Source organism: Marmota monax, unplaced genomic scaffold (assembly GCF_021218885.2).
Source record: "Marmota monax isolate L192 unplaced genomic scaffold, Marmota_monax_Labrador192_F-V1.1 WCK01_AAM20220418_F8-fsc00001, whole genome shotgun sequence".
Taxonomy (NCBI): Eukaryota; Metazoa; Chordata; class Mammalia; order Rodentia; family Sciuridae; genus Marmota; species Marmota monax.
Window position 1 is genome coordinate 50,839,204 of NW_026693777.1, and position 24,206 is coordinate 50,863,409.

At 33.8% G+C, this 24,206-nt stretch overlaps 1 protein-coding gene across 1 annotated transcript in view; it reads right to left on the reverse strand.

Annotated features, from left to right (window-relative positions):
• Positions 1-16,585: 16,585 nt before the first annotated feature.
• Fam227b (family with sequence similarity 227 member B) overlaps positions 16,586-24,206 on the reverse strand; it is a 49,583-nt gene continuing 41,962 nt past the window's right edge. Inside the window, exon 9 of the mRNA XM_046460734.1 lies at positions 16,586-16,731. Within this exon, the coding sequence (XP_046316690.1) occupies positions 16,586-16,731 (146 nt within the window). The remainder of the gene's footprint in view (positions 16,732-24,206) is intronic.

Below are 24,206 nucleotides of genomic sequence, written 5' to 3' on the forward strand. Positions count from 1 at the left end.
CTGCTAGGCAAGTGCTCTACCACTGAGCCACAACCCCAGCCCAAGAAGATGTAGCTTCTTAATTGTGAGTTGCAGTGTGGACTCTGAAACCTTAATACCATGCCATGTGAACTCTGTTACAAGCCTGTTGGTCTAGCACTTTAAAAGAAATCCATGTGTGAATTTTTTTAAAACATCATGTATTGGTATTTTAGAAAATACTGGTTTAATGTTATACATTTCTTTATATAACATCAAAGATTCACATTCATTAATATCAGCCTACACCCATAAAAAATCTTTTAATATTGGAAATTATTAAGACCCCATGGTGGTGGATACAACTTCTCAAAATTTTTGCATTATAGTTAGTTAAAATTTTATTACTGGCCATAGCAAAAGCATGGTATTAAGTAAGGATTATTCACTATTCTTTTAACTGAATGCTTGTGGCAGAGACAATCAGCTGTCCTCCAAAATTATTCTCACCTTTCCATAGTATAATCCCTACGTAACAGTTTTCCAGCCAGGGTTTCTATTTCTAGACATCCTTACATCTATGTATAACCATAACTTGTTGGCACTAATGGCATGGATTGAAAGTGATGTGGGCCACTTCTGAACCAAGACTTTTAACCTACTCCTTTTTACTTTCTGACACAGATAAATTACAATAACTACTGAATTCAATAGGATGGTGAATACAGAAGACAAAATTAACCTAGAATCCTAAATCATTGTGTGAGAAGGGGTATTCACCTACACTAACTAATATAAAAACTCAGAAAGCAGAATTAAAAGCAGATAGAACTCTGAAGAAATCATCAAAGTTCATATCATGAAATACACAGATTTTAACATACTTCTTCCTTAAACAGATTTCCTAGAAGTCACAACCTTAGCAGAAGTTTGCAGAAAACAACAGCAAAAATTTTTAAAATCTCTTTAATCCTTATGTTTTTAAGTTGGTACAGTTTTGCTTTTAGTTCCCCTATCAAAAACAGTGGTTATGTAGCAGATATGTGCTTTGCCAATGAAAGTGCTATTCTTTTTAGAGGTTTAGAACTTTGAGATCATAATTTAGCCTCTGCACCACATTGACACCAAACCATTACTTACTATTTCTAAAGGAATCTGCAAATATAATTAGGAAACAAGTACCTTTCTCCCCTACATCCCCTCTTCTGCCCCTTTTCTGGTCCTTCTACCAACATATGTTCTTCTTCCTTCTCACCTATTAAAATTTAATCCAGGAAGGGATCTAAAACCTCATTCACATTTTTCACAAATGAGAGATTAAGTCTATATAGTAAATCAAAAGTTATCTCTTATGATGATGATTTTAAATCTTAATATAATATAAATGACTAAGAGGCAGTATGTGAAGTCATTGATTCAAACTCCAAAGACCAAAATTTCCTGGGTTGAAATTCACATTCTAGCATTTATCAGTTATGTGACCTTGAGCAAGTTGTTTAATCTCCTTATGTTTAAGTTTTCTCATTTACAAGGATGATAATAAAAGCCACCTGCCAAATAAAATTATTAATAAGTCTCTACTAAATTAATACACATTATCAAGTGCATACCTCAAGTGAAAGACTTTTCCAGGTTGAACATAAACTATTATATTTTAATTTTGAGCAATATAAAAAGAAGCACCCCTCAAACCTCTAATCCCTTTCCCCTCTCTGCTCATTTCCCATTCCCACAGATTTAGATGATCTCATCCAGAAATACAAAAATCTTGTCATGGTTTAGGGTCAAATGTATAAAGTATTTTTCTGTATATTTAGGGGTAAATAAAATGTACAATACATATACAGGATTTCTCACTAATATGAAATTCAGGTAGTTTGAAGCATATTGAATTTATTGTTTCTAAATGAAAATGATCACTTAACAAGAAATATAGTATCAAATCTGTGAAACAGAGGAAAAATGAGTGAAAAAAGACCTAGTAAGTTGTGACAATATTAAGCAATATAATGCAGGTTAAATTAGATTCCCAGAGGAGAAGAGAAACAGAACAGAATAAGAGGAGATTTTTTTCACCACTGATGAAAACCATCAAATCACAGATTTAAGAAAACCAATAAACTCCAAGTAAGACCAAGATAAAGAAAAAAAAATCTTAATAGTAATGACAGGGATAAAAAGATATATTACATAGAATAGGGGATCAGCAAATTATAGCTTCCAGGTCCAATCCAGTCTTTATTTTTCATGTAGTTTGCAAACTAAGAATAGTTTTCATATTTTTTGAGAGTTGAAAATAATATTCTGTGACAGAAACCAATCTGACTTTTTACATGTAAAGTTTGCTGACCCCAAGCATAGTGGAAACAATGATACAAATAATGTCTTGACTTCTCATTAGAAATAATACAGAAGATAATGGGCCAATAATTTACTGGAAATTAAACAAAGAAAATAAAATAAAAAGGAAATCTAGAGTTCTACATCCAGTGAAAATAACCTTCAAAAACAAGGGAAAATGTAGATATTTTTAGATAAATAGACTTGAGAATACTCATTTCTAGCAGACCTGAACTATAAGAACTGTCAAAAGGCAATCTATTCAGGTTTAAGAAAAATGACACTAGATGGAAACTCAGATTTATGGTTAGGAATAGAAAGCCAGGAATGATAAATGTGTGAATAAATGTAGATTATTGAAAAAAATTTCTCTTCTTTTTTTTTAAGAACACATATCGTCACTTCCACATCTAGCTATGACAGAGTAACAGGACTGAATTTTCTGTTTTATCTTAACTGAAAAAATTGGACAAAATATGACACAGTGGTTACCATGTGTTAGACAACAGACAGTACAGGACAGCGACTCTCAAGAAAAGAGAAACAAGTAAGGGAAACTTCAGTTGTTATAGTTGTTTAATATTATTATTTGACAAAGGTGTGTTGTTAGAGTAAAAACTTGAAAACATTGATGTGAGAAATTAAAGAAATTGTAAATAAATGTAGATATATTCTAAGCTCACAGGATGGAAAATAAATTTGATATCAAGTGTCCCCAAATTGATCTGTAGATTCAATGTATCTAAAATGACTTTTCAGTGTATAGTACAAGGGGTGGAAATTCAGATAGAACCCAGTGGTCTCACCGAGTTAAGAAAATAAAGTTTAACATTCAGAAAGGTAAGGGAAAGTTAAGGTCACAGGTTAACATTCTATAGAGGAGAAAGATATTCTGGATACCAGAAGAAGATTATCCTTAAACATTTGTCTGAAGCTGATAGACAGCCACATGACGGAGTGGCAAAACAATACTTTGGATTCACAGAAATCTGTTGCTCCAGAAGCCAGAGTGGGAAACCTATACATAGAATTTGAAGTACTTAAGGATATCCTTAGTAGGGGAAGCAAATTAGGCATAGATGAATAACTTCTAGCTCATCTAATAAAGCTTAAAAGAAAGTCTCAAATGGATTACAAATATTTTTAGGTTTCTGAGTTACTACTTCTCAGAAAGAAAATCAAACATATTTAAAGGAATAAAATATTCACCCAAAATTACAATGTTTGCTCAAGAAGGAATCAATAATCTGAGTACTTTATATCTATTGTGAAAATTGATGTTGTAGTAATAAACCTTCCCACAAAGAAAATTCCAGGCCCAGAAGCTTCACTGGTAAATTCTACAAAATATGTAAAGAGGAAATAACACCAATTTTACACTAACTCTTTTTGAAATGAGAAGTTTGGGGACATTACACAAATTACTAAATGAAACAGAATATTACAGGAAAAGAAAATATAATTTTAGCAAATTGAATATAAATAATACACTATACTATTAAAATACATCATGTTAATATATCATGACAAATGTGATTGCAAGGTTAGGCTAAACGTTAAAAATCAACATAATTCATTATGTTAAAAGACTACAAAATAAAAATGTATGTTCATCATAATATATGATAAAAAAGGATTGATCAAAATCCTAATCTATTCATGATTTTTAAAAAATATAGCAAACTAGGAATAGAACTACCACAATCTTATGAGGGGCATCTAGAGAAACCTATATAGCCTAAAACAAACTTAAAGATAAATGATGTAACATTTTCCCTGTAAGATCAAGAATTACATAGGGATACCATTTTTAAGTCAGCATTTTTTTTGAAGTTCTAGACATTGGCAAGAAAAATACACATAAAGCATATATACCATATATATGTATAAGTATTATGTGTCAATTTTTAAAAATTTAAGGAGATGCTTAGTGTCATATGGCTACTAAAGAACAGAGACAGGAAAGAAAACAGAGATAAAAAACGAGGAGGTAAAATGATCTTTATACTCAGAGAGCATACTTGCCCATATCTTGCAGGAAATGCTAAGAAACATGAAATGACTATTAGAACTAATAATCAAGTTTAGTAAAATTATAGGATATAAGATTAATATAAAAATGATAATTTCTATATGCTGGCAGTGAAAATCTGAAATTAAAATTTTAAAAATATAATGTTTAATATTATTGACAAAGGTGTGTTGTTAGAGTAAAAACTAGAAAAACTGCTGAGAGAAATTAAAGAAATTCTAAATAAATGTAGATATATTCTAGGTTCATGGGATAGAAAATAAATTTGTTAAGATATCAAGTCTCCCCAAATTGATCTATAGATTCAATGTGTTTGCAATCAAAATTCCATAGTATATATTTTAGAAACTGACAAAAAGATGAAAAATTTTTTATGAAAATTGAATGAATAATAATATCCAGAATGATTTTGTAAAAATAAAGTAAAGTTGGAGTACACTGCCTGACTTCAAGATAAATTATAGAGCTACAGTTATCAAGATAGTTTGATGTTGGCATCATTAGCACAGAATAGAGTATAGATTTAGATATATATATATATGGTCAATTGCTGTTTTAACTAATGTCCCAACACAATTAAAAGGGGAAAGGGTAATATTTTCAACCAATGGTGCTAAAACAATATGTAAATAAATTATCTTTGATGCTTACTTCATATAAACAAAAATTACTAAAAATGAACTGTAGATCTAAAGTTAACAGCTGCATGCATAAATTATAAAACCATATACTATAATATTTTTCAAAAAAAAATATGGAAGATAATCTGAGCTGAAACTGGTTTCAGAACAAAATTCTTAAATAGAGTTCAAAGTATATCAGAAAAAAATGATAAATTTGATTTTGCCAAATAATGAACCGTCACATTCAAAAATTCCTGTTATAAAATGAAGAAAGCTGCAGGTTTGGAGAGATTTTTATCTAGAATATAAAAATGACTCTTATAACTCAATAATAAGATAAACAATGTAAATAAAAATGGCCAAAAAACTGAACAGACACTTCTTCATAAAAGAGAACAGCAATGATAAATAAGGACATGAAAAGAATTTTTTCTTCTTTTCAGCATGGGGTGATTGAGCCTAGGACCATGCTCAGGTTAGGTAAGTGCTCTACCACTGAGCTACAGCCCCAGCCTTGAAAAGATCATCATCACTAGTTGTTAGAGAAACTAAAATAAAACCTAATAAATAGTATAAAAATAAAAATTTACATCATTAAAAACAAGACTCAATCATAGATTGTTTACAGATCTGTTAGTGAGGAAGTAGTGTAAGTATAACTTGTATGCTGGTAGGAATGTAAAGCTTTGGATAAGCGTTTTACAATTTCCTAAAATATGATAACATCTGCCTAGCATACTATGAAAGCATTCCACTACCGGATTTCTGACAAAGAGAAGTAAAATTCCATGTCCTTACAAAGATTTGTATATGTATGTTCACTGCAGCTTTATTTTGTAATAGTTAAATACTAGAAATAATGCAAAGATCTATCAATAGATGAATTAATAAACTATTCTTTCCTTACTCTGGACTCTTATCAGCATTGTGAAGAAATAAGCTATTAAGACATGAAACATCACAAATGAACCTCAGAACAATATGCAGATTAAAAAATGTCATCCCGATTTTTTTGCTTGGGATCCAACATGGCGGTGGGCGCAGAGAGATCAAATCTCTGACCTCTTCAGCTGTGCGGGCATAGGGAGTCTTAAACCGTCTAAATGCTGTTTGCTCAGGATCACTAGGCAATGCTGAGCTGACGTGGATCTGGGGCGAACAGTCTGGGCCTCTCAGAACACACACCGAGCCCGGATCGGCTGAATTCAAGCTCCTGTTTGCCTGCGTCTCGCAGACAAACTGCTGTGACTCAGCACTAAACGATCCTGCTGAAACAACTGGTCGGCCTTTCTAAACCTGCGGAGGTTAATACCAACTGAGCCTTCATAGGCAGTGGCCACAGGATTGAGACGGGGCTTGGGAGAGACAGGCAGGACCCACCCGTTGCATTGGTCACCCAGCAAAGGGAACGAACTGTCGCCATTTGCATGGGATACCACCATGACAGAGAACTGACATCACCAGAATGCGGCAGAGGAGATAACTTCATTGAAACCAGCGGCGACAGGTGTGTAACCCCTAGCCTTCCCTCTCCACACAGTGGGGAAACCTTAAGCGTCCTTCCCAGCTCTCCCATAATGGCCCCTCCCAGCTCTCCCGTGAGCGCGATAGTCAGACCGAGGAAATCAGGAGTGGTGCAGGACCTGCGGTGCGGAACACCCGGCTACTGCTCACACCAGTGCTGACAACTGAGGACTCTTGCACCAGCTACCGGGGGCGTGGCTACCGGAGGGCAAGCAAAATACTCTGAGGGTTCTCAGCCCCAAGCTCCACAAACTTAGGGTCTGAGGGAATGGCAAACAGGGAGAGTGTGCCCAGTCGTTCAAGAAAATAGGGCTCCTGGGAGCAGCAGACCTGGCATGTAGCCAGTATTGTGGTGAGCGTCACTGGTGAGCGGGGCCTGGCTTGAGAAAAAGAGGGGAAGTGACTAGACACAAGAAAAGGCCCTAGGCACTCAAGATTGGAGACCCACCCAGTCTGGGAGGAGGAGCTGCTGCACAGTGATTGGTTCCCGCGTATTGAGAGGAGAAGCTTGGCCCGGTGGGCACAGCTCCACCTACTGGAAGAGAAGTTAATCAAACTCTAAGACTGCATTTATTAAATTTTTTTTTTTTAATTTGGGTTTGTTTTTCATTTTCATTTTTTTATTTTTAATTTTTTTAAATTTTTTAAATATTTTTTATTATTATTTATTTTTTATTTTTTTGATTATTTTTTAAATTTTTTTTCTTTTTTCTTTTCTATTTTCTTTCTTTTGTCTTTTCATTTCTTTTCAATTTCCTTATTCCCCCTTCCTTGAATTCTACCTGCTTTCTCTCATTCTCTTTAGTGACTTCTTCCCTTCCTTCTAATACCTTTCCTCCCAAGCATCAAATAAATTTATAGGAGTAAACAGTAACTCAACAGTCAAACACAACAAGAAGTAACATGAGCAGCATGAAAAAGCAAGGAAGAAAAGGAGTACAAACAATGCAGGACAGCCTAAATATTCAGGAGCACCTAGAGGCATCAGAAAAATGGTCTAATAAATAACTCAAGGAATACCTTAGACAGGTGGAATGGAATCTTAAAGAGGATATGAGACAGCAAATTCAAAATGAAAGAACACATTTAAAATGAATTACATAAACAGATAAAAGAAGCAAATGAGCATCTTTATCAGGAGATAGAGATTATAAAAAAAATCAAACAATAATTCTAGAAATGAAGGAAACTATAAACCAAATTAAAAACTCAAATGAGAGTATCACTAACAGAGTGGAGCAAGTAGAAGCCAGAACGTCAGATAATGAAGATAAAATATATCACCTTGAAAAGAGTCTAGCCAACTCAGAAAGGATGGTAAAAAATCACGAGAAAAACATCCAAGAGATATGGGATAACATAAAGAAAACAAACTTAAGAGTCATCGGGATAGAGGAAGGTATAGAGGTTCAATCCAAGGGAATGAGCAACCTGCTGAATGAAATAATTATAGAAAACTTTCCAGAAATAAAAAAGGAAACAGATGTACAAATTGTAGATGCATACAGGACACCGAACATACAAGATCACAGTAGACCAACGCCAAGACACATTGCTATGAAGATATCCAATATACAGAACAAAGAGAAAATATTAAAAGCTACAAGAGAAAGGAGGCAGATTACATTCAGGGGTAAATCAATAAGGTTAACAACGGATTTTTTATCACAGACGCTGAAAGCGAGAAGATCCAGAAACAAAGTATTTCAAAAACTGAAAGACAATGGATGCTAACCAAGAATTTTGTATCCAGCAAAATTAAGCTTCAGGTACGACAACAAAATAAAAATCTTTCATGATAAACAAAAGTTAAAAGAATTTGCAGCCAGAAAACCATCATTGCAAAGCATCTTGAGCAAAACACTACATGAGGAAGAAATGAAAAACAATAACCAAAAACCAACAGTGGGAAGTACCTCAGTAAAGACAGATGGCGGGGGGAAAGCTAATCATGGAGAAACAAACCAAATTAAAAAAAAAGATAAATAATCAAACATGGCTGGAAGTACAAACCATATATCAATAGTAAGTCTAAATGTTAATGGCTTAAACTCTCCAATAAAGCGACATAGGCTGGTAACATGGATTAAAAAAACAAATCCAACAATATGCTGCCTTCAGGAGACACATCTGATTGGAAAAGACATACACGGGCTGAAGGTGAAAGGTTGGGAAAAAATATACCACGCACACGGTCCTCATAAGCAAGCAGGGGTGGCCATCCTCATATCGAATAAAATCGACTTCAAGACTAAGTTAATCAAAAGGGATAAGGAAGGACATTATATACTGTTAAAAGGAACCATTCACCAACAAGACATAATAATTATCAATATTTATGCACCAAATAAGGGTGCTGAGACGTTCATAAAACAAACTCGCTTCAAGTTCAAGAATCAAATAGACCACAACACAATAATTATGGGTGACTTCAACACACCTCTCTCACCATTGGACAGATCCTCCAAACAAAAGTTGAATAAAGAAACTATAGAACTCAATATCACAATCAATGACCTAGACTTAACTGACATATATAGAATATATCAACCATCATCAAGTGGATATACTTTTTTCTCAGTAGCACATGGATCCTTCTCAAAAATAGACCATATATTATGCCATAGGGCAACCCTCAGTAAATATAAAGGGATGGAGATAATACCATTAATTTTATCTGATCATAATGGAGTGAAACTGGAAATCAATGATAAAGAAGGAAGGAAAAATCCTATATCACATGGAAAATGAACAATATGTTACTGAATGATCAATGGGTTACAGAAGACATAAAGGAAGAAATCAAAAAATTCTTAGAGATAAATGAAAATACAGACACAACATATCGGAATCTATGGGACACAATGAAAGCAGTTTTAAGAGGGAAATTCATCACCTGGAGGTCATTCCTCAAAAAAAGAAAAAAACCAACAAATAAATGAGTTCACACTTCATCTCAAAGCCCTAGAATAGGAAGAGCAAAACAACAGCAAATGTAGCAGAAGGCAAGAAATAATTAAAATCAGAGCGGAAATCAAAGAAATTGAAACAAAAGAAACTATTGAAAAAATTAACAAAACTAAAAGTTGGTTCTTCAAAAAAATAAATGAGATTGACAGACCCTTAGCCATGCTAACGAAGAGAAGAAGAGAGAGAACTCAAATTACTAACATATGGGATGAAAAAGGCAATATCACAACAGATGCTACAGAAATACAGAAGCCAATTAGAAATTATTTTGAAAACCTATATTCCAATAAAATAGAAGACAGTGAAGACATCGATAAATTTCTTAAGTCATATGATTTGCCCAGACTGAGTCAGGAGGATACACACAATTTGAACAGACCAATATCAATGGATGAAATAGAAGAAGCAATCAAAAGACTACCAACCAAGAAAAGCCCAGGACCGGATGGGTATACAGCGGAGTTTTACAAAACCTTTAAAGAAGAATTAATGCCAATACTTTTCAAGTTATTTCAGGAAATAGAAAAAGAGGGAGCTCTTCCAAATTCATTCTATGAGGCCAACATCACCCTGATTCCAAAACCAGACAAAGACACCTCAAAGAAAGAAAACTACAGACCAATATGTCTAATGAACCTAAATGCAAAAATCCTCAATAAAATTCTGCCAAATCAGATAGAAAAACACATCAAAAAATTGTGCAACATGATCAAGTAGGATTCATCCCTGGGATGAATGGATGGTTCAATATACGGAAATCAATAAATGTTATTCACGACATCAATAGACTTAAAGATAAGAACCATACGATCATCTCAATAGACGCAGAAAACGCATTTGACAAAGTACAGCATCCCTTTATGTTCAAAACATTAGAAAAACTAGGGATAACAGGAACTTACCTCAACATTGTAAAAGCTATCTATGCTAAGCCCAGGCTAGCATCATTCTGAATGGAGAAAAATTGAAGGCATTCCCTCTAAAATCTGGAACAAGACAGGGATGCCCTCTATCACCACTTCTATTCAATATAGTTCTCGAAACACTAGCCAGAGGAATTAGACAGACGAAAGAAATTAAAGGCATAAAAATAGGAAAAGAAGAACTTAAATTATCACTATTTGCGGGAGACATGATTCTATACCTAGAAGACCCAAAAGGGTCTACAAAGAAACTACTAGAATTAATAAATGAATTCAGCAAAGTGGCAGGATATAAAATCAACACGCATAAATCAAAGGCATTTCTGTATATCAGCGACAAAACTTCTGAAACGGAAATGAGGAAAAACACCCCATTCACAATATCCTCAAAAAAAAATAAAATACTTGGGAATCAACCTAACAAAAGAGGTGAAAGATTTATACAATAAAAACTACAGAACCCTAAAGAGAGAAATAGAAGAAGATCTTAGAAGATGGAAAAATATACCCTGTTCATGGATAGGCAGAACTAATATCATCAAAATGGTGATATTACCAAAAGTTCTCTATAGGTTTAATGCAATGCCAATCAAAATCCCAACGGCATTTCTTGTAGAAATAGATAAAGCAATCATGAAATTCATATGGAAAAATAAAAGACCCAGAATAGCAAAAGCAACTCTAAGCAGGAAGTGTGAATCGGGCAGCACAGTGATACCAGATTTCAAACTATATTACAGAGCAATAGTAACAAAAACAGCATGGTACTGGTACCAAAACAGGCGGGTGGACCAATGGTACAGAATAGAGGACACAGAGACTAATCCACAAAGTTACAACTATCTTATATTTGATAAAGGGGCTAAAAGCATGCAATGGAGGAAGGATAGCATCTTCAACAAATGGTGCTGGGAAAACTGGAAATCCATATGCAGCAAAATGAAACTGAATCCCTTTCTCTCACCATGCACAAAAGTTAACTCAAAATGGATCAAAGAGCTTGATATCAAATCAGAGACTCTGCACCTGATAGAAGAAAAAGTTGGCCCCGATCTACATATTGTGGAATCAGGCTCCAAATTCCTTAATAGGACACCCATAGCACAAGAGTTAATAACTAGAATCAACAAATGGGACTTACTCAAACTAAAAAGCTTTTTCTCAGCAACAGAAACAATAAGAGAGGTAAATAGGGAGCCTACACCCTGGGAACAAATTTTTACTCCTCACACTTCTGATAGAGCCCTAATATCCAGAGTATACAAAGAACTCAAAAAATTAAACAATAAGATAACAAATAACCCAATCAACAAATGGGCCAAGGACCTGAACAGACACTTCTCAGAGGAGGACATACAATCAATCAACAAGTACATGAAAAACTGCTCACCATCTCTAGCAGTCAGAGAAATGCAAATCAAAACCACCCTAAGATACCATCTCACTCCAGTAAGATTGGCAGCCATTATGAAGTCAAACAACAAGTGCTGGCGAGGATGTGGAGAAAAGGGTATACTTGTACATTGCTGGTGGGACTGCAAACTGGTGTGGCCAATGTGGAAAGCAGTATGGAGATTTCTTGGAAAGCTGGGAATGGAACCACCATTTGACCCAGCTATTGCCCTTCTCGGACTATTCCCTGAAGACCTTAAAAGAGTGTACTATACGGATACTGCTACATCGATGTTCATAGCAGCACAATTCACAATGGCTAGACTGTGGAACCAACCTAGATGCCCTTCAATAGATGAATGGATAAAAAAATGTGGCATTTATACACAATGGAGTATTACTCTGCATTAAAAAATGACAAAATCAGTACCATGCTGTTTTTGTTACTATTGCTCTGTAGTACAGTTTGAAATCTGGTATCGCTATACCTCCCGATTCACACTTCCTGCTTAGAATTGCTTTTGCTATTCTGGGTCTTTTGTTTTTCCATATGAATTTCATGATAGCTTTATCTATTTCTACCAGAAATGCCATTGGGATTTTGATTGGCATTGCGTTGAACCTGTAGAGAACTTTGGGTAATATCGCCATTTTGATGATGTTAGTTGTGCCTATCCATGAACAGGGTACATTTTTCCATCTTCTAAGATCTTCTTCTATCTCTCTCTTTAGGGTTCTGTAGTTTTCATTGTATAAATCTTTCACCTCTTTTGTTAGGTTGATTCCCAAGTATTTTATTTTTTTTGAGGATATTGTGAATGGGGTGGTTTTCCTCATTTCCATTTCAGAAGTTTTGTTGCTGATATACAGGAATGCCTTTGATTTATGCGTGTTGATTTTATATCCTGCCACTCTGCTGAATTCATTTATTAGTTCTAGTAGTTTCTTTGTAGACCCTTTTGGGTCTTCTAAGTATAGGATCATATCGTCTGCAAATAGTGATATTTTAAGTTCTTCTTTTCCTATTTTTATGCCTTTAATTTCTTTTGTCTTTCTAATTGCTCTGGCTAGTATTTCAAGGACTAAATTAAATAGAAGTGGTGAGAGAGGGCATCCCTGTCTTGTTCCAGATTTTAGCGGGAATGCCTTCAGTTTTTCTCCATTTAGAATGATGGTAGCCTGAGGCTTAGCATATATTGCTTTTACAATATTGAGGTAAGTTCCTGTTATCCCCAGTTTTTCTAGTGTTTTGAACATAAAAGGATGCTGTACTTTGTTGAATGCTTTTTCTGCATCTATTGAGACGATCATATGGTTCTTATCTTTAAGTCTATTGATGTGGTGAATAATATTTATTGATTTCCATATATTGAACCAACCTTGCATCCCAGGGATGAATCCTACTTGATAATGGTGCACAATTTTTTTGATATGCTTTTGTATTCGATTCGCCAGGATTTTATTGAGAATTTTTGCATCTATGTTCATTAGAGATATTGGTCTGTAGTTTTCTTTCTTTGAAGTGTCTTTGTCTGGTTTCGGGATCAGGGTGGTGTTGGCCTCATAGAATGAATTTGGAAGAGCTCCTTCTGAGACAAATCCACAAAATTACAACTTTCTTATATTTGATAAAGGCGCTAAAAGCATGCAATGGAGAAAAGATAGCATCTTCAACAAATGGTGCTGGGAAAACTGGAAATCCATATGCAACAAAATGAAGCTGAACCCCTTTCTCTCGCCATGCACAAAAGTTAATTCAAAATGGATCAGGGAGCTAGATATCAAATCAGAGACTCTGCACCTGATAGAAGAAAAAGTTGGCTCCGATCTACACATTGTGGGGTCGGGCTCCAAATTCCTTAATAGGACGCCCATAGCACAAAAGTTAATAACTAGAATCAACAAATGGGACTTACTCAAACTAAAAAGTTTTTTCTCAGCAAGAGAAACAATAAGAGAGGTAAATAGGGAACCTACATCCTGGGAACAAATTTTTACTCCTCACACTTCAGATGGAGCCCTAATATCCAGAATATACAAAGAACTCAAAAAATTAAACAACAAGATAACAAACAACCCTATCAACAAATGGGCCAAGGACCTGAACAGACACTTCTCAGAGGAGGACATACAATCTATCAATAAGTACATGAAAAAATGCTCACCATCTCTAGCAGTCAGAGAAATGCAAATCAAAACGAACCTAAGATACCATCTCACTCCAGTAAGATTGGCAGCCATTATGAAGTCAAGCAACAATAAGTGCTGGTGAGGATGTGGGGAAAAGGGTACACTGGTAAATTGCTGGTGGAACTGCAAACTGGTGCGGCCAATATGGAAAGCAGTATGGAGATTCCTAGGAAAGCTGGGAATGGAACCACCATTTGACCCAGCTATCACCCTTCTCGGTCTATTCCCTGAGGACCTTAAAAGAGCATACTATAGGGATACTGCCACATCAATGATCATGGCAGCACAATTCACAATAGCTAGACTTTGGAATCAACCTAGATGCCCTTCAATAGATGAATGGGTTAAAAAACTGTGGCATTTATACACAATGGAGTATTACGCAGCACTAAAAAATGACAAAATCATGGATTTTGCAGGGAAATGGATGGCATTAGAGCAGATTATGCTATGTGAAGCTAGCCAATCCTTAAAAAACAAATGCCAAATGTCTTCTTTGATATAAAGAGAGCAACTAAGGTCAGAACAGGGAAGAAGAGCATGAGGAAAAGATTAACATTAAACAGAGACGAGTGGGGGGAGAGAAAGGGAGAGAGAAGGGAAACTATGGAAATGGAAGGAGACCCTCATTGTTACACAAAATTACATATAAGAGTTTGTGAGGGGAAAGGGAAAAAAAAACAAGTGAGAGAATTAAACAACAGCAGGTGGGGTAGAGAGGGAAGGGGAGGGGGGATAGTAGGGGATAGGAAAGGCAGCAGAATACAACAGTCACTAATATGGTATTATGTAAAAATGTGGATGTGTAACCGATGTGATTCTGCAACTTGTATTTGGGGTAAAAAATGGGAGTTCATAACCCACTTGAATCAAATGTATGGAAGATGATATGTCATGAGCTTTGTAATGTTTTGAACAACCAATAAAAAGAAAAAAAAGTAAAAAAAAAAGATTAAATAATGAAAAATAAAAAAAATGACAAAATCATGGAATTTGCAGGGAAATGGATGGCACTAGAGCAAATTATGCTAAGTGAAGCTAGCCAATCCCTAAAAAATAAATGCCAAATGTCATCTTTGATATAAGGAGAGCCACTAAGAACAGAATAGGGAGGAAGAGCATGAGAAGAAGATCACCATTAAACAGGGTCGAGAGAGGGGAGGGAAAGAGAGAGAGAAGGGAAATGGCATGGTAAAGGAAGGAGACCCTCATTGTTATACAAAATTACATATAAGAGGAAGTGAGGGGAAAGGGGAAAAAAACAAGAGAGAGAAATGAATTACAGTAGATGGGGTAGAGAGAGAAGATGGGAAGTGAGGGGAGGGGAAGGGAGGGGGGATAGTAGTGGATATGAAGGGCAGTAGAATACAACAGACACTAGTATGGCAGTATGTAAAAAAGTGGATGTGGAACCGATGTGAATCTGCAATATGTATACGGGGTAAAAATGGGATTTCATAATCTGCTTGAATCAAATGTATGAAATACGATATGTCAAGAGCTTTGTAATGTTTTGAACAACTAATAATAAAAAAAAGAATCGAAAAAAAAATAAAAAATTAAAAAAATGTCCTCCCAATATAGCAAACATTCTATGATTCTGTTATTATATATATATATATATATATATATATATTTGCCACTATAAAATTATAGTGGCAAAAATAACATATTAGATTGCCTAGAGACTAGGTGGGAGGAAGGAATTTTTTAAAAGCATGAGGAACTGATAGATATGTTTCCTATCTTAAGAGTTGTGATGGGTTTTCAGTTTCTTTATATGTATGTCAAAACTCATAAAGTTCCATTCTTTGAATATATGAAGTATATTAAACATCAATAGGCCTCAAAAAGTAAAAAAAATTAATTATTTGAAACAAAACTCATAACACTAATAGAAGGCTGTTATTTGTTTACATCTAATATAGAGAGGACAACAATAGCGCAAAAGATAAGGAAGTGCACATCTAGACCATACTGCTCCAAGTTTCTACATTTTAAGTGAAGCAATATAATGTTAACTTCAGGTAGCATTTTGATAATTTAAGGATGCATTTTGTAATTATTAAACCATCTTAAAAAATACAAAGTGGTAAAGGTAAATAGCCAATAGAGGAATTAAAATGGAATACTAAAAATATTCAATAAACCAAAAGAAGCAAGAAAAGGGGAATTGAAAAACAAAGAATGGATTAGATAAAATTGAAAACAAATAGGAACATAATAGAAATAAAACCAACTCTATCAATAATTATATTAAAGATAAATTAAGTATCATTTCTATTAAAAATTAAGATATCATCAGACTAAATAAAAAACAAGACTTAATCATAGTATTTTTTTACAAGAAATACACTAATCTATTAGAAAGACATTATCTTCCAATTAGTAATATAGCTAAAAGTGAGAATATATATATTGTACATAAAGACACAAAGTTCCTAAAAACCAATATAAAAATATCATAACAGGCAAACGGAAAAAAGATTGAGATACGTTACTATTATAAAAACAATCTATGCATCAAATATTTAAAGACCATCATAAAAATAACTTATTAGAAAAACTAGACTGATACATAATCTAATATGCTTGATTTTGTCTACCTTTTCCATTCTGCAGTTACCAAAATTTTACTTACTAGATATAATGTGTTCTTGACTACTTGCACTTCTTTCCTTTATTGATTTTTCAGTTGCTCTCTTGCTACCATGTATGGTTGTTGTGGAGAGGTCTTTTAGTTTCCAATGAACCCAAAAGCCTTTTCGTGGTTTTAGTCCTGTTAATATGGAGTGTATATTTAGCCAAAGAAATTAGGATTTTGAAAAATACCTCTTAATTTGTCAAAGAATTTTGACTTACATATTTCATCCTCACAACAAAAATTTCTGCTTTTGTTCCTTTTAAGCTGTGTAGAATTATGTAAGCCATTTAACTACTCTAAACATCTATATTTAAAATTGAAAATAATAAAATATCTTTGGGCACTTCAGGATTAATTGAACTGTAATAAAGTGTGCAGTAAATAGAAACACACTCTACAAACACACTCTACAAACATGATGTAATATTATTATTATCACTATTACTATTACCATACATATACACTTATATATACCATGCTCGTAAATACAGCCAATATTTTCTCAGTAGTGGTTTTTCACTTAGGATTATTTACCAGATTCAATATCAAATTAGAATTTTCTAAGAATTTTCAGCTACAGTTATCACATTTTTAGCATTATTAGCAGCATTTTGCTACTAGATAAAATATACAAAAGCCTTCAGTTTGATTCACTTGAGTGCTTTGTGATAGATTTCTTGTATTTAAAATATTGGGTATTAATAGAAACTTTGATGCATAATAAAGTCAACAGATGCCATTGAAAGGATGGTTTATTATATGTAACTCCCAGGAGGAGAGGGGTATACCACAGGGGAAGCACTGGGACCCTTAGGAAACAGTTAGGAAACAGAGGAAGAGAAGGAAACTATGGGCAAGAATCATTTTCCTTAGGAAGGAATGGGCAAGGTCAGGTAACCAGGCTTATGATAGTTATAATAGCTAGTTTGAATTATTTCAACAGGCTCTAGGGATAGGGACTGGTGCTATCTAATTGTCTGGTACCTGGTCCTAGGATGATTAGGGCAGATAGTGCTTGGGATATGAGAGCCAATAAGAGGTGGTTGTAGGGTGGTCTTTGGATTGATTGGTTTGTATCTGAGAAATATGTTCATAGGAAATTGTTTACTATTTGTTTTAGTCAGCTTTTTGCCACTGTGACTAAAGGACCCAACCAGAACAATTGTAGAGGAGGAAAAGTTTATATGAGGGCTCATGGTTTTAGAGGTCTCAATCCATAGAAGACTGGCTCCATTCATGGCAGAAGAGTGTGGCAGAGGAAATCAGCTCACAGGATGATCAGGAAGCAGAGAGAGAGAGACTCTACTCTCTAGTTACAAAATATATACCTCATAGCCACGCCCCAATAAACCACTTCCTCCAGCCAGAATAAAATAGACATTATTATTGCTGTATGTATATACATGACTGCATGACCAATGTGATTCTGCAACCTGTACACTCAGAAAAATGAGAAATTATACCCCATCTGATTAAAATGTAAAATAAAATAAATAGCGAAAAAACCCCAAAATATATACCTCATAGCCACTCTCCAATGAACCACTTCCTCCAGCCACACCACACCTACCTCTAGTTACCATTCAGTTAATCCCATCAGGATTAATTCATTAAGGCTAAAACGCAATCATTTCTCCTCAAAACCTTCTTGAATTGTCTCATGTAAGCTTTTGGGGGATACCTCACATCTAAACTATGACACTATTTCTAGAAACTGGTTAACCCCAGAAGGGCAAAAACCAAAGGTCAGAAAGTTCCATAATATGAAAAATGCCAATATACAGAAAATAAAAGACATGGTTAATATAATATAATGTTGAACAACACTTTCCTTTCTGGGCTAAAGCCTACTGGGAACTGATATAAAAAGGGAGATAACATATTGATTCAAATATTTTTGAAGGCTTTCTATGTGCTTGACATGAGATATAAAATTCTATTCAATTTAGTCCCCATTTTTCTATCAAGGCAGATGTGAAATTATTTAGCACATTGCCTGGTCCACAATAAGTTCTTAATATCAATTACCTTCTCTCACTCTTTTCCAAATTAACCACTGGTTGAATTATGACAACATCTTGCATTATTTACAAATAAAAATTTCAAATTAATTTCTAAACATGGACTGCTCCAAAGAATAACATTAACAAAGGGCCATGAGACCCAGATGAATTATGTTATTTTTTAAAATTATACTTTAGTAAGATCAATTTCATAGGAAATTATCATCATGCAGGGTTTAGAAACAAGTGAAGTACAAATAAAAGAGTAGAATCCCCAAATTATCTTTGCAATTAACTGACAGTTTACATATATTTTAAATTTTAGCTTTTATTTCCTTAATTTATAAAGGCATATAGTTTAAAGAATCAAATATTACTAAACCCCAATAATTCCTCACACATCACCAACACCATATACTGCTTCCTAAAATCAAACACTTTTATTTGGTTCATATCCATATTGTACCAAAAAAGAGTGATATTGGTATTTTAATTTTAGGCATTATCTATTGACTTCCAACTGGGAAAGAAGATTTTGCCATCTTTCACACTCTTATCCCATAATCACCATATACAATCTCACTTTATACACTTTACATCAAATGTCAAATATGTTACAATTTTAATATCAAATGTTATAATTTTATTGTATGAATATCAGTATTCATACATTTTTACTATATGAATATCAGTATTCATTATATTAATGATATAAAAATCTTCTTCACAGCTGAGCCATGTAGTATACTGTATTTACCTTTATTGAGAAAATTTGTTTTCTCTAAAGTTAATAATTTTATGTTTAAATTATTTTCTATGAACTTATAATCAACTTCTATTGTGTTCCATATGAACTTTTATTTTCAGTAGGCCTAGTACTCAATTATCATACTGGAACCTCTCTTTGTTTTAGTCAGTTATTCATTCTGTGACTAAAAGACCTCACAAGCACAATTTTAGAGGAGGAATTTTATTTTATTTTAGAGCTCATGGTTTCAGAGGTCTCAGTCCATAGGCAGTTGACTCTATTCCTCAGGGCTCAAGGTGATGCAGAACATTATGGTGGAAGAGTGTGGCAGAGGGACGTGGCTCACATGATGATCAGATCATATCTCCACTTGCCAGATATAAAATGGTACAAAGCCATGCCCCCAGTGACCCACCTCCTCCAGCCACACGCTATGTGCCTTCAGTTACCTCAGGGGATTAATTACTATCAGGAGATTAATTCACCTATTGGGGTAAGGCTCTCATACCCCAATCATTTTATCTCTAAACCTTCTTGCATTGTCTCACACATGAGATTTTGGGGGACACATCACATCCAAACCATAACACTCCTAAAGCCTTCTGTTGATTCCAATCTGAAAATTTTTTTCATAAAGACTGTTACACAACTCCCATATTGGGATCTCAAATCACCATTATTTTGTGCTCCATTGACCTCCATTTCTTGAATCCCATTTTTTCTCTTTCTTTGTTCATTCTCTATGATTGTGAATGTCTCTCCAAAAGCTTCATAAGAAAAGATGTATGCAAGGAAACTATTTAAGGACATGTACATCTGAAAATGTCTTCAGATAATCCTGAAGATTTGGTTAGGTGGATTCTAACTTATTAATAATTTTCACTTAGAATTATTAAGACATTGTTCCATTGTCATCTAAGTTTTCAGAGGTGCTAATGAGAGGGTTTATATCATCTGTCTCCTAATTTTTCTGTTGTTTGGAAGTTTTTGACTTTATTCTTTTTTTGTGCTCAGGGTTGTAAGAATTCACTATTACACACTGTGATATCAGCTATTTTTTTCATTCTCAATCTTTTTCAAACTGGAAACTCATGTGTTTTCCAGTATGAAAAAATTTTGGAAAATTTTTAAAATTATTTGTTCTTTATAGATATATACAACAGTAGAGTGTATTTTGACATACATACACAGAGCATAATTTATTCTAATCTGGATCCCATTTTTGTGGTTGAACAAGATGTGGAATTTCACTGATGGTGTATTCAAAATGAACATAGGAAAGTTATATACAATTCATTCTACTGTCTTTCCTATTTCCATACCTCTTCCCTTCCCTTCATTCCCCTTTGTCTAAGCCAATGAACTTCTCTTCTTCACTCCCCGGCTCCATTATTGTGTGTTAACATCCATATATCAGAGAGAACATTTGGCCTTTGGTTTTTGGAGATTGGCTTATTTCACTTAGCATGATAGTCTTCAGTTCTATCCATTTACCAGAAAATACCACAATTAAATACTTCTTTGATTAATTCTTTGACTGATTTTTTTGGAAATAATATAGAAAACTGAGATCTAAAAATGGAAAAGCTGAAGGATCCGTTTCTCTCATCTGAGATTGATGTTTAGATCACCGATCTTCAGACCTTATTATTTTTTAAGAATATGCATTAAAGGCATATTTTTACAAATGTCTTTTTTCATCTCCCTCAGGTAAGCAAGACTTACATCTCATATCTACTTAAAGGAACCTGTGTTTGTATCCTTAGATTTTGGGTTGGTTGCCCTGAAATCCTGATGGGTTTAAGAATAGTTTTGTATTTGCAGATTAGGGTGGTGATTTTTGTTTGTTTGTTTTGGTTCTTGTTTTTTGGTGGAAGGGAAGAGTGTAGTCAGAAGGGCTCTTACATGTAGAAGAGGGAAGCAGAGCAGTCAGTGTCAGAGTGATGTGAGGTAATAAAAGATTTAATCAGACTGCTAGCTTTGAGATGGATGAGAGCTATGAAGCAAAGAATGCAGACAGCTTTAAGAAGCCTCAAAGAAGCAGACCCTTCCCTAAAACTTCTAAAAGGAACACAATCTTATCAATATTTTGATTTTAGTTTGCTGAGACTCATTTTGGATTCTTACTCCACAAGTGTAAGATAATAAATTTGGATTTTTTAAAATCCCTAAACAGTAATTTGCTATAGCAGCAATAGAAAACTAACAATCTTTAATAGAACAGACAATATGATTGATGTATGTACATTCCATGTATGTATTATATGTCAAAATACATTCTGCTATCATGTATGACTAAAAAAATTAAAATTAAAATTAAAAAAAGAAAATCCTTCAAAAAAAAGAAAGAAAACTAATACAATCTTTGATGCTCTTCTTTCCCTTATTATGTACAAATAACATTGGTAATGAAAAGTTTGCTTGTGAAAAAAATTATCCAAAAAATAAAGTCAATTGATAACGCAAGTAATGTAACTCAGTATAATGTAAAAAGACTTAGAAAGTGATTACTTCATTCTGAAAAAGGAAGTGTGATATATTAAAGAGGAGAACATTAAATTCAGTATTTTAGAGTAATAATGTAAACATTTCCTCAATAAAAAAATAAGACAAACATGTTTATAGATTTTTTTTTCCAACAAGTGTTCCAGCCAATCCAAAATAATTAGTCACAAATGAGGGATAAAAACAGTAAAAGTTAAAAAGATTATTTATGAAAACAGACTCAAAAAACATGTAACGCTTGATGGATTTGCACTGTGAGAGAAAGCAATGTAAGAAAAAAAATATATAAATACATTCATGAGTAAATAAATCATAAAGGCTATAATGTAGTTGCTACTTATCTTTTTATTGATGCATATGAATATTAAAAATGAATAAACAATGTACAGCTCAATGAAATTTTACAAATTTAATGCATGGAGCCTATGTAACCAAGTTCCTAAAATCCCTCCTTTCTAGTTGTTATCAATTCTCAAGGGTATCCATTATTCTTACACAATAGATTAGTTCTATCAAGTTTTAAACTTTATGTAAATAAAGTCATACAGGATTTACTACATTGTGTCTGACTTGCACAGACTGTGTTTGTGTAATTTACCCAGTGTTGCATATAGTTATAGTTTGTTAATTCTTATTGTTTATAATATTTCACAATTCATTTAAACTTCATATTATTGATGGGAATTTGGATAGTTTCTATCATTATTATTATAGATAGGTATGCTATGATAATTTTTTACTTTTCTTTGGTGTATAGACATACGTACATATCTGTGGGGCATGTACCTGGGAGTCATAGATTTGCTGGGTCAAACATATGCAAAAATTTAGCTTTAGTAGATACTGGCAGTTGATCAAAATCATTGTATTGACTTATGCTCCCACAGGCATCATTGCCTTTTATCTTAAGAAAATGTTGTTTTGAAATTTTTAAAAATTTAGTTATTTGAGATAATTATAGATTAACACATAGCTGAAAGAAATACTACAGAGAGAGCTCTGTACTCTTTGTAGCTTCCTAGAATGGTAACACTTTGCATAACTATAGTGTAATATCACAACCAGGATATAGATATTGATAAACTAAAAATACAACTGAGCATGGTGGCATACACCTGTAATCCCAGAGACTTGGGATCCTGAGGCAGGAGAGCAGAGAATTCAAAGCCAACATCTACAACTTAGTGAGGCCCTAAGAAACTTAGCGGGACCCTGTTTCAAGATAAATAAATAAATATAACAAGGATCCCTTGAATTACCATCCTTAACCTCTTCCCTTCCTTTTCCTGTTATCCCCTACCTCGAAAACTTGATAGCCACTAATCTGTTCTTAATTTCTAATCTGTTCGTAGTTTCCATCACTTCAAAATTGTTATATCAATAAAATCAAATGATATGTAACCTTTTAAGATTGACTTTATTCACTCAGCATAATTCTCTGTAGATTCACTCAAGTTGTTGCATTGGTCAAAAGTCCATTTTTTAAAAATTTCTGAGTAGTATGTATTCCATGGCATTGATGTACCAGTTTTTTTTTTAATCACCTACGCTTAAGTCTATTTTAGTGTCCTTCAGTAGTGTTTTAATGTTTTGTTCATATAGATTTTGCATAAATAGTGTTAAGTTTATTGCCAAGAATTTAATCATTTCAAGTATTTTACTTATAAGTTGGGTTTCCTTTACAATTATGCTAACTGGTTATTGTTTGTGTATATAAAGACTACTGATCTTTTCATGTAAACTTTAAATACTGCTATTTTACTGAATACTTTTGTTTCAGTTTGCTTTATCATTTATGCTTGGGAGCCTGAGGCAGGAGGGCAAAGAATTCAAAGCCAGCGTCTGCAACTTAGTGAGGCCCTAAGAAACTTGACAGGACCCTATCTCAAAAAAAAAAAAAAAAAAAAGAATAGGTCTATCACAAGGATCCCTTGAATTGCCATCCTTAATCTCTTCCCTTCCTTTTTTTCTGTTATCCCCCACCTGGAACACTTGATAGCTACTAATCTGTTCTTAGTTTCTGTCATTTCAAAATTGTTATATCAATATATAGATAGGATTTTCTATCTATGTATCATTTTATCCACAAATATATTTTAACACTTCTTGTGCAATTCGTCTTTTAATTGGTTTCTATTATATAATTAGGGACGAAGGTACAGAACAGATTAAAATGAAGCAAAAGCAAGTAGCCAGGAATTTCATAAAGAAAGACTCTGAGACCCTCTGGTAAATCCAGTTGGAAATGTTTACCTTGGGTCATTCCTACAAGTCTTCAAATTATACTTCTCATTCCTCAGCAGACTGCCAAGAGTAAAGCAAGAACACTAATGTACAAAACTAATGTTTCATAA